The 15,660-nt window shown below is 47.1% G+C and overlaps 1 protein-coding gene across 1 annotated transcript in view; it reads right to left on the bottom strand.

Annotated features, from left to right (window-relative positions):
• The window catches only part of pde4ba (phosphodiesterase 4B, cAMP-specific a), a gene marked incomplete at both ends in the record, with an annotated part of 143,688 nt that extends 132,447 nt beyond the window's left edge, over positions 1 to 11,241 (bottom strand). The window contains one exon of the mRNA XM_084435808.1: positions 11,200 to 11,241. Coding sequence (XP_084291934.1) covers positions 11,200 to 11,241 — 42 coding nt within the window. The remainder of the gene's footprint in view (positions 1 to 11,199) is intronic.
• Between the last annotated feature and the right edge of the window lie 4,419 nt (positions 11,242 to 15,660).

Below are 15,660 nucleotides of genomic sequence, written 5' to 3'. Positions count from 1 at the left end.
AGAGTTGCCGTTGCTATGGCAACCGGCAGCCCACCCACCCCCCCCCCCCGACCGCGCACTTCGTTTTTAAGAGAAGGAGAGAGACGCAGCGGCGATGGAGTGAGAGGAGTACAGAGAGGGAGGGAGGGAGAGAAAGAGGGAGAGAGGGAGGGAGGGAGAGAGAGAGGAAGGGATGGAGGGAGGGAGAGAGAGGGAGAGAGGGAGGGAGGGAGGGAGAGAGGGAGGGATGGAGGGAGAGGGAGGGAGGGAGGGAGAGAAGGAGGGAGGGAGGGCGGGAGAGAGAGGAGGGAGAGAGAGGGAGGAGAGAGAGAGGAGAGAGGGAGGGAGGGAGAGAGGTAAGGAGGAAGGGAGAGAGGGAGAGAGATAAAGAGGGAGAGAGATAAAGAGGGAGGGAGAGAGGAGGGCGCTGAACTTTGGCTGATACCTTACAAATAAAGAATTCTTCTTCTTCACACACACACACACACACACACACACACAGGCATGCCGCATGACAAATATAATTATTATTCTTCTACACACACACACGATGCCGCATGACAAATAAAGAATTCTTCTTCTTCTACACACACACACGCATGCCGCATGACAAATAAAGAATTCTTCTTCTACACACACACACACGCATGCCGCATGACAAATAAAGAATTCTTCTTCTACACACACAAACACACAAACACAAACACACACACACACACACACACACACACACCACTTCTACAGCAGGAAACCTGGATAGAGATATAACAGGTGGAAAGGAGAGACCAGACATCAGATCTCTCTCTCTGTGGCATCTCTCAGACATCCGGATCCGTCCAACTACGGGGGGCCAGGGAGTCAGTGGAGGACGGGGGGGGGGGCAGGGAGTCAGTGGAGGACGGGGGCCAGGGACTCAGTGAAGGACGGGGGGGGGGACAGGGAGTGAGTGGAGGACGGGGGGGCCAGGGAGTCAGTGGAGGACGGGGGCCAGGGACTCAGTGAAGGACGGGGGGGGGGGCAGGGAGTCAGTGGAGAACGGGGGCCAGGGACTCAGTGAAGGACGGGGGGGGGGCAGGGAGTCAGTGGAGGACGGGGGCCAGGGAGTCAGTGGAGGACGGGGGACAGTGGAGGACGGGGGCCAGGGGAGGACGGGGGCCAGGGGAGGACGGGGGCCAGGGAGTCAGTGGAGGACGGGGGACAGTGGAGGACGGGGGCCAGGGGAGGACGGGGGCCAGGGGAGGACGGGGGCCAGGGAGTCAGTGGAGGACGGGGGCCAGGGAGTCAGTGGAGGACGGGGGACAGTGGAGGACGGGGGCCAGGGGAGGACGGGGGCCAGGGGAGGACGGGGGCCAGGGAGTCAGTGGAGGACGGGGGCCAGGGGGCAGATGGGGAGAGACTGATTATCTCACTCTGCCCGCCTCCATGGAATAGCAACAGCTTGCTAGCCGCTCGATGAATGCAGTACGTAGTACATTGCCTGGGCACTGTAGCTGGCACACAGAAAGGCACACAGGCACACGGTAGCTCGCATGCAGACAAAATCGCACGCACGCACACACACGGTTTGGTGTGACCTGAACGGGTAAACCCCAACGAGAAAAGCCTCTCCCATTTCCTAATTTCAAGTGTTTTGCCCACTCGCTGTGCCCATCCAGACACCCCCCCCTACACACACACACACAACATGTGTGCACGCCTGTGCATTTGCATTAGTAATCAGGGCAAGGCCAGCCTAGTGTATCAGCACTAGTCACCCAGTGTGTCTGCATACGCCAAGTCACAGAGAGGGCCAGGAAAGACAAAGAAACAGACAGACAGAGAGAGAGAGAGAGAGGGGGGGGAGAGAGGGAGAGAGAAGGAGAGAGAGAGCTACAATCTGGCAACATGTTTTTTACACGTTCATCAATATACTGTCCAGATCTAAATAAATAAACTAAAAAACTAAGAGAGAGAGAGAGGGGGAGAGAGAGAGAGAGAGAGAGGGAGAGAGAGAGATAGAAAGAGAGATAGAAAGAGAGAGAGAGGGCAGGATTAGGAACAGACAGAAAGAGAGAGATAACGAGAGAGAGAAAGAGAGAGAGAGGGCAGGATTAGCAACAAACAGAGAGAAAGAGAGAGATAGAGAAAGGGCAGGATTAGGAACAGACGGAGAGAGAGAAAGGGCAGGATTAGAGGGCGAGAGGGCGAGATGTGATGTGATGAGGACAGACATGAGATGAGAGGAGCAGAGAGTGCAGCTCTAGTCCGGGAGCCATAGCCCGATTTATAGGTGAACTTTGTTTTGTCGGGTGCAATTTTTTTCTTTGCTGTTTCTTGTAGCTTGGAGGTACCTCTTCAAAATGCAAGAGGTTGCTCGGTGATATCCCTTGAGCATTTTCAGATATTAACCCCTTCATACCCGAAAATGCCAAAATCACACAAAAGTAGACTTATGATATTGCATGTTGAATATATAAATTAAATGCATCCAATTTACATTCTCTAATGTTTTTTCATACAAGGGGTGATGGGAAATGTATTGCATTCCAAATTATTAGTATTAACCCTTTCAAGCCAGGTCTGTAAAACAACTTTTGTAGCAGGAGTTATTAGCTGCGACACACAACTCAAGTTTGCATTGTGTTGGTCCATTTATTGATATGGGCAACAAAACATGAGCAACAGGAAAAGGGGTGCAGCTCTTCCCCCCACAAAATGTATCTAACTAAATTAAACAAGTGCATCCCCACCCAGTGAGTATGCACCCACACTTATGCACATGTGCATTACAAATTACAACAGTATGGAAAAAAAAAAAATAATACATACGTAACTAATGTGTGGTGTAATTATACTAACATCATTCTCTACATACTACACGTTCCCCCAGAATTCACCTCAGTATAAAGATATTGGGGCTTCAAAATACAGGAGGATGCTCGGTGATATCCCTTGAGCATTTTCAGATATTAACCCCTTCATCCCTTCATGCCCGAAAATACCAAAATCACACAAAAATAGACTTATGATATTGCATGCATTATAGGACTAAATGCATCAAATGGATAGTCTACAATGACTATTAATAAAGGAGGTCACGTATTCTAAATGAATACTGCAGAGGCGTAGCCAGAAATCATCTGGTGGGTGGGCGGTGGCCAAAAAAATGGGTAGGCAACTAAGCACAATTTATGCCCAAGTTAGGGTAATTTGAATGGAACACCCTTCCCCAATTGAAAAAAGACTGTCTGGGAGTGGCTCCATTTGGCAGCCCTGGCTACGACTGGAATACTGACTTTGACTGCCCTCTGGTTGTAAGGACCAGTCTCTCCGCAAGGAGAGAGTAATAGTGGACATCAAGTCAACCCTGGCCAAGCAGACACAAATTGTCAAACACGTTTTACCAGCCCATGCCATATCAGGATGTGACACTGTAGTGTCACACGATCGAGCACCTCTTTCCTCTGGGACTTGATATCAATCCACACTTCACCTGCATCTGTGCGGGCCCTCCACTGATTAAACTGCCTGATGAGGTCATTCAAGATCTCTCAACGGACCAACACTATGGCTACAAAATAGTCTGTGCAGTCAGGGAAGGACTGTTTCCTGCAAGGATTGCTCTGTTGGAGACTGGACCAGTGAACCACAGCCGCTGGCTCACCACAGTGAACATACTTCTCAGGCTCTGGGTGTCAAAGCACGGACTTAAAAGAAAGAACCTGAAGAATCTGCAGCTCATCGTGGAATTCATCAATGGGGTGTTCTATCCATGCTGGTTCAATGCCTAGGTCAAGCACTGCTGGATCGAAGGGCCTAGGCACATCCTATTTCAGCTGGACTGCCTCAAGTCCCAGAGGAAAGAGGTGCTCGATCGTGTGATGCCAACTGTGAGAAGATGTGCTTGGTATGCCCACAGTGACATCATCATCCAAACACTGCTGTGCTCTGAGGACCAGAAGGAGAGGATCAATGGGGTGGAGAGAATCCTGGCAATCAGGGGAGAGGGGGACAGAGATACCCAGCTGGGGGACTCCTCTGTCAGGGTCAGGGGAGAGGGGGACAGAGATACCCAGCTGGGGGACTCCTCTGTCAGGGTCAGGGGAGAGGGGGACAGAGATACCCAGCTGGGGGACTCCTCTGTCAGGATCAGGGGAGAGGGGGACAGAGATACCCAGCTGGGGGACTCCTCTGTCAGGATCAGAAAGACACCTGACATCAACAGTGAGGCTACCAGCATTAGTGACCTGATCATCTGGTCAGAAGGAGTATCAGAGCCACCTCTCACCTGCTCCCTAAGCACTTCGCAGGTGAAGAGCTTCATCAACACTCCCCTGGAGGTGCTCAACTGGACTTGCCACACACAAAGCATTGAGAGGGTTGTTAAAATGGTGTGATAAAAGTATGACCCGCCCTAGTGCATACTCACTGGGTGGGGATTAGAGATGTGAATATTGCGGATATATCCGCGACATCCGCGGATATCCACATCCGCGGGTAGGTGGGACAATAAAAATCAACATTGTGAATAATTTTGGGTGGATTTGTCAGTTATATTCGTATTTAATAACTACTGTAGGTATATATATTATAACAACTGCGAGAAAGCGTGAGACCTGCCAGCAGCTCACTCAAATACACTCGACCACTTCGTCAACTGAGATCCTGCAAAAGTGAGCCTATAATCTTTAAATTGTTTAGAAAAAAAGTCAAGAAAATGCGCCTATATGAAAAGTGAATGAGCACAAACGGCTGGACCTAATTTAAATGTAAATACAATAACTTCCTGTTTGGCGGGTTGGGTGCGGGTCTCTAAATGTTAGAAGATAATGACGTCGGGTGGGTGGCGGGTGGATGATTGATGAGTACACACGGATTCTGGTGCGCTCAAACTCCATCTGCGCATCTCTAGTGGGGATGCACTTGTTTGATTTAGTTAGATACATTTTGTGGGGAAAAGAGCTACACCTCTTTTCCTGTCGCTCATGTTTTGTTGCCCATATCAATAAATGGACCAACACGATGCAAACTTGAGCTGTGTCTCGCAGCTAATAACTCCTGCTACAAAAGTTGCCTGGCTTGAAAGGGTTAATACTAATAATTTGGAATGTAAAACATTCCAAATCGCCCATTGTATGAAAAAACATTAGAGAATGTAAATTGAATGCATTTAATATATATATATATATTCAGCATGCAGTCCTATTTTTGTGTGATTTTGGCATTTTCGGGCATGAAGGGGTTAATATCTCAAAATGCTCAAGGGATATCACTGAGCAACCTCTTGCATTTTGAAGAGGTACCTCCAAGCTACAAGAAACGGCAAAGAAAAAAATTGCACCCGACAAAACAAGGTTCAACCCCATGGCTCCCGGACTATCAGGGAGAGAGGAAAAAATTGAGCCAGAAGTGACAGATTTTGTAAAGAATTTGTAAAGAAAAAATTTGATAAGAGATGTGAGAAGAGATGAGAGACAAGATACAGTACTGTATGAGACACCAAACACCTACATATGTTTCTCCTCCCTGTGTGTGTGTGTGTGTGTGTGTGTGTGTGTGTGTGTGTGTGTGTAAGATTAAAGGAGTAGTAAAGGGAAAATGCCACCAGTAACCAGATGGCAATATAAGACAAGGATTGTTCCTTTTACATAGCCTACTGTAGGCTACAGTATTTGTGGACAGCTAGTTCACTGTCAGTCTTGAATAGAATTTGTCTTGTCAATCAAAGAACATGAATGAAAAATATTTCACAGTGATCATCAACAATATGGGTTGCCATTTATCAGTTCACCCTCAAAGACACCTTCGGAGGAATGAAAAAAAAAAAAAGATAAATAAAAATCAGATTCAGTTATTTTATTTAGGTGCAACAAATCCAGAATAAAGAGCAGTGGCACTGGGGCTGATACTGTGCAATGGACAAAACCATTTAAGCTACTTATTACATTTACATCTAAAGGTGGTGAGTATTTGTTGTGTAGGCTACTTTTATCTTTCCATTTCATTTCATTTGACAAAGCGATGGTTACGTATTGTAACCCTAGGCGAAGCTCCTTATTGGCCTAGCTAGCTACATTGACTGAAGAAAGAAAAAACACACACGCACCCTTGACCCATTAGAACAGGAACAACACTATAAAAGTGTGCTGAGACCACAAAACTGCTCCTAGCCAAATATTTCAGTGAGCAGACTGGGGCTCAGCAAAGTCTGCGCCATGTGGGGCTCCGCTCCACTCATAGAATTAGGATTACAATACGTAACCATTGTTCTATTTCATGGAGCTCCTCCCCACAGGCATAAGCGGGAACTACAATGACATAAGAGGAGCTACAGCACGTGCCAGGGCTCCAAGGTAATGACTATACTGAAGGTTGGCCCCATCCTTACTCCCATCACCAGTGACGAGAAGGACTGTCTGCGCTCTCATATCACTGACCCGCTTGCCTGACGCCAAAGTAAGGAGCAGTGCGGTGTGATCGAAAGCCACTTGAGGGAAACCTGCTGTATTAGCTCAAATGGAGCTCCACAGAGCGCATTCACAATCAAAAGAAGATCGGCCCCGTAGCTTTCGCACAGGGTGAAGACGCCGCATGCCAGTCAAAAAATGCTAGACTAAGGGATTCCCATAGACCGTAGTCCTAGTGAACCCTTCATGACATTCGTCACAAACAAAATTTTCCATAGTTGAACTAGAAATACCGCTTCGTGGATGTATGCCTCCGCCAAGTCAGGTTGTTCTAAACATGTTTTGTGAACTTGACCTTAAGTCAATTAATATTGACCTTTGACCACCAAAATCTAATCAGTTAATAGCAACTGGAGTCCAACTGGACATTCTGGCCAAATTAGAACATATTTCCTCAAGCCATTCCTGAGATATCACGTTCACCAGGCCAAAAACGCCTTTTGTGACGTCATGGTGACCTTGACCTTTGACCACCAAAATGGAATCAGTTCATCATTGAGTTCGAATGGACATTCTGGTCAAATTTGAAGAAATTCGGTCAAGCCTTTCTTGAGATATCGCGTTAACAAGAATGGGAGGGACGGACAACATGGAAACATAATGCCATCCGGCCATGCCGGGTGGAGGCATAAAAACTCATCCCCCTACCTGTATGCACATGGACGTGCAGAGAGCCAACGTTGCTTCGTAAACTAGCCTCATGCATCCCGTGAGAGATAGTGAGAACACTGCCATTCATAACAGACTCACTGTTAAATGGTGGTTGAGCACTGATGTCATACACAACAGAGGACCGGAGCATTGCCCACTAATTTGCATAGCTAGCTGAGGCCGGCCAAGCTACGGTCTCCTCTAGTACTGATGGGGAAGGACGCAGCCGCTTGACACGGGCCCATGACCACCGCCGTTTGGGAAAGCGCTAAGCTAGGCCCCGCTGGTAGCCATACTGAAGGTTTTGAAGTGTTCAAATGGATCAGGATCGAACAGCTGGACCCCATTGAACATAGATCTTTCCTTGGCTCGACAGCGTTTCCGGTGGTTGTCACATCTGCTGCGATAGCAGGGGAAGACACTCGAACCGGAGGCTTCAAAGTTTTCAGATGGGGCAGGAGCAAACAGCTGGACCCCATCGTACTTACAAGAAAAGGAGCTGGACCCCATCGTATTCTCCGTGCAAAGGAGCTACAACAGGGCTAGCTAGACTAGGCACAACATGAGATGCAGACTGTACATTACCATAGCCAGGCACAGTTCAATTCAGCATTTTTATTGTCACCTTCATGGAAACATCCCCACCACTGCTCTTAAAAGAGCCCGGGGGGCAAAGCAAAGGACAGTCACATGCACCTCGGCACACCGTCAGTAGGTGCGTCGATTCTTTCCCAAAGCCTGTAGGTGGGCAGCCGGTGCACCGGTCGGGACCGGGCCGGGCACTCTGAACCGGCTGGACAGGGAGAGGCGGAGGTGAAAGCGCCGGACCGGAAGCCCTGAAGGCCGGCAAAGGAGCTGGTCGACGGGCAACGGGCAGGGGAGACATTGTAGCAGGTTGTTTGGGCTTGTTTCGAGACTGGTGCCTGTCTACAGTAGCAGCTGAAGCACGAGGAGGTGGCGCCTGGACCCTTTGCCAGATGGCCGATGCCGAGCCCCAGGTGGAGGAGCCAGGCATTAGGACGGCAGTGATGTCGGGTTCCAGCGGCGGGGAGCCAGAAGTCAATGCTTCATTCCATTTAGCGACTCTGGTAGCTCTCACGACAGGATGTAGCGGAGCTCTCAGAGAAGCAGGTTGGCCCAGTCACGACTCCACGAACGTCTCCTGGTCGGGCATAGCTGGGAGGAGATGAGGTGCAGGCTTGGAGGTTGACCGTTAGCAGACCCGGAGCTCCAGAGGGGCAGCCCTGTCATAGCTGCAACCTCCGGAAGGAGAACGTCGAGATGGTAAACGGCTCTTTCGAGTAGCTTCGGGAGATTGTGGACGATGGACCTGGACCCGGGATCACTAGAGGAAGACCTACTTGCATCAGGGGCTTCGGAGGCTGAGTCGCCACCAAGGGGCCAGGAAGCGATTTACTTCCTGAAACATTTTGATCAGCGCCATCTTGCCGAATCGACCCCTTTTGACATGCGCAGTTGTGCTTTTCTCAGACCCCGCCGCGTTCACGAACAGTTTGCACGTTCCTGTGGATTTCCAATGCACATTCACAGCTCCCCCATGCTCTGTTAGTGTGTCTGAATTAGCATTAAGAACTAGCTTGCTTAAAATACTGATTCTGTCAAATATATCGTTTAGAACAATTATTTCTTTATCCAGGCATCTTAGTTTTAACAGTTTCATTATGGCGGAGCAGGTTATATTTGCTCGTATGTGGTATTTTTTCTGTTCACAACTTTGCGATCGTACAGCCAGGCTACAGAGCTCCAGAAACCCCTATGCCAAGCCGAGCTGCATCACATTGTGGCCGGCCCAGAGAGCTCCTGTTGCGGGTACAAGCACAGGGCTAATAGCTCAGTTTGTGGTGCTATTTTCCATTCGCTGAGTACGGTTATGATAATAATAATAATATTAAGAAGAAGAATCAGAATGGATATGTTATAGATATGGATTTGTGTTAGGATTCATCAAGGGCGAATGGAAAATAGCACCACAAACTCCCCTATTAGCCGCGTTCCTGTACCGCAACAGGAGCATTCTGTTCCGGCCGCTCCTCTGCTATGGCTACGGTTTCTGGAGCTCTGTAGCCTGGCTGTACGATCGCGAAGTTGTGAACAGAATAAATACCACATACGAGCAAATATAACCTACTCCGCTATAATGAAACTGTTAAAACTAAGATGCCTGGATAAATAAATAAATTTTCGAAACGATATATTTGACAGAATTGTGATTTGATGGCAGGTACTTAACAATGCTAATGCAGGGACACGCAATACAGCGGGGAGAGCGGTGAACGCGCAACACAACACAACATCCACATGAATGTGTAAACTTCGTGGACGCGGCCGGGTCAACAAATCACGTGGTTAAAAAGCACAACTGCGCATGCCTGTGACGCAAAAAACCACTGCGCATGTCAAAAGGGGTCGGTGGACCCTTCAAAAAACTTCACTCTCAAGAACGAGGCGTCAACGTAGTCACCGCATCCAGTTCTATTAATACATCCATGGTCGCCACCAGCCTCAGAGCTTCTCCTTCAGCTGAGCCGCCCTCCGCGGGTGCAGGGTCTCCTGGACACTCCTCCACTGGCGGCAGCGGCAGGCAGTCGAAGAAGTGCACCTGGTGAAGCCTCTCCAGAGGCTCTGGTTAAGAGCAGGCCTGGCCGCCAGGAGACGGCACCAGACCTGCCCTGGCGTGCTGCAGCCCCATGCAGCGGAAGCAGAGTGGATGTCCCAAGTTGCTGTTGATGGCTCCGCAACCGCAGAATCTCTCAGGCAGACTAGGCAGCGCCGGCCGGGGAGCCCTGAGGGACGATGTCGGCAACACGGTGAGTCACTGGCTGATCATCTTCTTTCTTCTCAGTCGAATGTGTTCCTAGGAGCAGTTGTGTGATCTCGGCACACTTTTATAGTGGTGCACCTGTTCTAATTGGTCGCAGGTGCATGTATGTTTTTTTTTCTTTGGTTAATCCATTAAGGAGCTTGCCCTGCGGGGCGGAGCTCCACAAAATAGAACCGACTGCTACATAATGTCAGGAAACTGACCATATACATCTTTGATATTTCATGCCTTTTCACCTTCGAGAGATGATGTATGTCAATGATAGGATACCTGTAGTTGTCCATGCAGTGTCCGACAAGAGTTTTTCCGCAATTTGACTGAAATCGTCCGAAAGGGGCGGTACTGCACAGGACACGACTTGACGCTGATTGGATAATGATATTCAGAAGCAGGACAAGCTAGAAAGGAAATAATCCCTCTCTCTTTTCCCTTTGGTGGTGCGTCACCCATATCCCCCTAATGAACCAGCCATCACTGGCTGAGAGAAAGAGGGAGAGAGAGAGAGAGAGAGGGGGGGGGGGAGAGAGAGAGAGCAGAGTAAGGGCTGTGTGATAGAGAGAGAGAGAGAGAGAGAGAGAGAGAGAGGGAGATGATGGAATGTCAATGGTGCTCCTCACCATATGTTCTTCATGTGATAGGTGTCTGTCTTGTCACGCTGCAGTTTGTTTGGTATGATCATGAGCCTGCTCTCTCTCTCTCTCTCTCTCTCTCTCTCTCACCCTCTCTCTCATTTCTTCTTACCCTTAGATAGTTTGTAGAATAATTATTTGATCTAAAGTCAAAAAGGATTTGCCAAGGTTCGCTCAAAGAGGTCAAGTCTGGTTTATTGAGAAAACATATGAGCGCAAGGACTTCCAGGATAACGCACGTGAGTGGCATCCGGCAGAAGTGCCGCAGTCTGGTCTTGCGCGGCCTTATATTCAAGCAATACACAGATATCCAGGGATGGATCTTGCAGGGATGTGATTGGCTAACCTATCTGTACACGTCATAATAAATGGCATACGTCATCAACAGTGGTCAAGAGTTGAGACACGTGATATGAGAAAGAGCGGTAAATCTTGCAGGGACAATAGAACAAAGAACCATTCAGGCCAGACAAAGTCTAGGTGTGTTGACCTCCTGAAGAGAGGTCATCCTGTCATAAATTAGGTTAGCACAGCTATGTGAAAGGTTGAGGGAGGTGGTGAATTACAAGGTAGGTGGTGAAACTACAATTTTCTATGACAAGTTCCAGCCTGGCAGCTGCATGGAGGGACAGGAATGGTATTTTGCACTCACGTCACTGGGGGACACCGTCAGCACGCTCCTGCTCTTCCTCATCTTCTGGAGAGTAGTCCTCGCTGTGTTCCACTGCAGCCAGCCTGACACACACACCTAGGATAATGCACACACACACACAAGTATTTTACTGTGGTTGCAAGTAAAGTGATAATATAGTACACAAACATTATACACAAATACACACATGCACAAGCACATGATCTCACACACACACACACACACACACACTTCTGGCACACGTGCACATGCACTCGGGTGTGTTAGTGTTGTACAGTAAATATACAAAATAAATAAAAGACGAGTCAGTGTGTCCATTATTAATGGAGGGGGTAGAAACCAGGTCTTAGCTTCTGCAGCATGTGGTTCAGAATGAGAAACACCCCAGAATAACCTGTGTAACCTTCTGAGAGAGAGAGAGAGAGAGAGAGAGATGGAGAGAGAGAGAGAGGGAGAGAGAGAGAGGCAGAGAGAGGGAGAGAGAGGGAAAGAGAGAAAAATGAGAGAGAGGGGGAGAGAGAGAGAGAGAGGGGGAGAGAGAGAGAAAGAAAGAGAGAGAGAGCCCTTAGCTAATGTTCAGGTCGACTGCTCTTATCCAGGTCATGGTTTGGTCCAGAGGGCTGTGGGCATATTACTAGGTTGGCCTTGATTCAATGTCCAAGGACAGAGAGCCAAGTGGCCTGTGGATGGACCTTGTTATAGCGATAACTGTTTACTGGGTCTGCGCACACATTGTCCTTTACTCTTATTAAGTCATTTGATCTCAGCTGTTGATGCCATTTTGCATCATTAGGTCTGGGATAATGAACGTGAAAGAGGAGTATGGTGTGGTTGGCAGATGTTACAAAGGTCTGCATTCACTGGCAGACGTCAGTACCGTTCACATGGTGGTTCAGAAAAGTTCACCGTACTTACTAGGACAAAGCGCGCTGTGGCCTGGCCTCAATTGTCTCTCTGTCTCTCATACACACATGCTCTCTATGAGCATTCTCTCTCTCTCTCTCTCTCTCTCTCTCCTCTCTCTCCTCTCTCGAAATCCACCCATCCTGTGAGTCATACGGTGAGGGAGGTGAGGCGTGGCGTCATCATTGCACCTTTAGTAACCCTGAACCCTTGTTGCACAGTAGCTGGTACGACCACACGTGTGACTGGAACATTACAGTAGCAATAGGTCTAAACTGAGTGATACTCAACCAGTAGGCTTGGGTAAGTCTCAATGGCGTGGGGGAGTCCAGTTCGCTCCTTTCATTTCACTGTATGTTTTACCCTGTGTGTGCACGTGACAAATAAAACTACCTTGAATAAAAACAGCTATCTTGAAACCTAATGTAGGTGTCTCCTCATATAAACAGCTTTATTCCTGTGCTTTTACTTACATGAGCGATGCAGTTCCCGTTCACTCAAACATCTCTGTTATCTACATTAGCTAAATAGACCATTACAAAATGAAGTTAGCCCAGTTGCACGTGATGGCTTACTTTAAAGGATAATGTTATAGTTGGTGACTTGGTCTGTCTTGGTTAACGTGTCTTCCCTGCGTTTCTACCTCTCTAGGGGTCAAAAGGGGGAGTAAAGATTATACCAGGCTAGGATTGGTTCACAGGAGCCTCCTCCTCACACCTCCTCAGAAGTCATTTGCTGAAGACCTCTGTCTGTTTTTCTCCTCAATTCTGTTGAGGAGGCTTCTCTTTTGTCCGTCACTCAATTCAATATTGTCCTTTCTCACTCCTAAATGAATTTCATTTCAATTAGTCCTCAGCGGCCCCCAGAGTAGGCTACCAAGAACATTGTTAATGCTACTTCCTCTTTGTCCCCTATGGAACATATACTGTAACTAGGGCTGGGTTTAAAAAATCGTTATTCGAAAAATTCATGAATCCCAAAATCGATCTTTTATTTAATGAATGAATTAATAAATGAAGGAATGAATAGTTCATTCATTCATTCATTCATTTTTGGAAATCAGTATCGATACCCAGCCCTAGTATTGATGTGTTGCATAACTTGGCAGTCATGTAATTAAGGTTACAGCAAAAAAAAAAAAGAAGGTTTTAGTAACACTAACCGAATCGATATTGAATCGAATTGAGATAATCGATTCTGAAGCTTGAGAATCGGAATCGAATCGATTCTTGAAATTCGACTTGATACCCAGTCCTAACTGTAACCCTACTAACACAGTGCTGTTGAATCTTGGTGTCTTTTATTATTGTCCTTGATTAGCTCTGCGTTGTGTTTTTTGTTTCCAATAAAAGACGGACCCCCAATCTCTGGATATACCACACAGTCCAGTGTCTCCTTTCTCAGGTGTTCCAAATGAATTTCTCCAACATGGGATTTGAGTCTAAGCAAAAGCGGTTTATTCCAGAAGGTTTAACATACAAAAGAACATGGCAATGTCTAATGCACAGATGACCTATCTGGATGCTGGCTGAACCCAAATCAAATAACATACAGCAGAACAGTGGTTTTAACCCCCCTGACGAGAGGGAGGGATGGGTGTCCCACACCCCCCCTACGTCCTTCTAGACAAAGCTGTCTCGCTCTCTTCTCAATCATGCAACCTTGCAACTAAGATAGGATGAGGCGCCTGACGCCCTCGTATCTAAAGGGTCGGTGTTTGTACACCACATGAGAGACTGTCACCCTTCTCCTAGGGACATACACAGCTATATGGCGGGGAAATTTCCCTATACTTGGACCCCCCTTGGGTAGCAGCATGACTCCCCCTGTTGTAACCTCCGTCTCCAGGAACCCTCAGGCAGTCACACAGGAGTCATACACCCACACACATTGGAACCAGCTGACAATGTTAATGATTTGACAGTTCTTTCTAGCAACCAGCTCTAATACATTTTCATCAGTGCGTAAAGCCAACCTGGCACATTGGTCGTAGTTTGGTAAAGTGCGATGTTACCAACAGGCGATGTTGTGTCAGCAACAGCAACAGTACCGTAACAGTTCAAACAAAGCATCCAGCATCCAATTCCAAAGACATTGCATATTTTAAGAGACTGAAATCACAAAATGAGACAGTGAACATGCTTTCAACTGTGCGTGTGTCTGTCAAAACCTCTCTGGGTCTTGCATCATTCCAGACTGCTGCTGCCTCTGACTGGAATGCTCTGCAAAATACTCTAAAACTGGACAAATTCATCTCTATTCCCACCTTCAAAAATGCCATCACTCACTCTCGGCGATTAGTGTAAATGCTTTCCCACCACATAACATCCTCCCTCAGTTGTTTTGCCATTCATTCCACTTGTACTCCTCTTCTGTGTTATGCCTGTTTTACCATGCCTGTGTGATGCTCCGTGTTGTGTTCTGTGTAATTGTATGCTACATGTTATGTTATATTTGTGTTCTGATACTTCAATGTGTGCTGTCTTTAACTGTTTTTTTTTAACAGTCCTGCGTGTTTGCTGAAGAGTTTGTGGTGGTGATGCTTAGTTGTATGCTGTATGCTCCATAGGTACTGTGATGCTTCCATGTATGCTGTCCTTAACTGTCTTTTAACTGTCTTGCATGTTTGCTGATGATTTTCTGCTGCTGTATGTCTGTGCTGGTGATTGCTCATTGTAGTGTTGCATGTTGTTTTATATGTGTTGTGATGTGTCAATGTATGCTGTTTTTCTTCAACTGTCTTATATTTAACCTTGTTTTATTTTTCAGCCCCCTAACCCCCTTCCCTCAAGAGGCTTTTTGCTTTTTACCAGGCCACCTTAGTAAATAAGAACTTGTTCTTAAACGCCTGCCTAGTTAAATAAAGGTTAAATTAAAAAAATATATAATAAATAATAATTAATAATTAATAAATTATTTATTAATTTTTTTTTTTTTTAAAAGCACAAGCTTGGTTGCCAAAGCTAATGTGTTGCACTTGGTCTTGATGCTTTAAGTGTCTCATGTAAAGCACTTTGAATTGCCTTGTTGCTGAAATGTGCTATACAAATAAACTTGCCTTGCCTAAAAAGCCACACTCCATAATGTGCTCAGTGTGAAAACGACAGTAAGAATATAATTTAGGGGTGCCGTAGATTAAAAAGGTATTTACTGAATAAGGGTGCCTGAAAAGTCTGAGAACCAGTGCTGTTGTAGGGGTGTGCCGGAATACGAATACGGTATTCGGATGAGCACAAATAGTAGCTTTTTCCCGAATAGTACATTTGTATGAATATTGTAAAAAATATTCGAGAGGGGGGAGAACAGTCAAATACTGTATGAGCGAGCGATATGCACACATTCTGTCATGCTTGTTGAAAGAGAAAGAGAGAGAGAGACAGAGGCGCACACGCTTGCAGTCTCGCACCTGCTGTCTGTCTAAACCAAGCCCCCAGGATTCGAAATCTAAAGTGAAGGCCTATTGAACCGCGCCATCTTGGCTAGATTTGTAGTCATTTTGCTATTTCCGGTGACTTTTGTACTTGCGCAGTTGTGCTTTTCTGTCCGACGCGCGTCCAC

Source organism: Borostomias antarcticus (genome assembly GCF_949987555.1).
Source record: "Borostomias antarcticus genome assembly, chromosome: 3".
In the NCBI taxonomy this organism is placed as follows: Eukaryota; Metazoa; Chordata; class Actinopteri; order Stomiiformes; family Stomiidae; genus Borostomias; species Borostomias antarcticus.
Note: the sequence above shows the minus strand (reverse complement) of the source record. Positions and strands in the feature narration are given on the sequence as shown.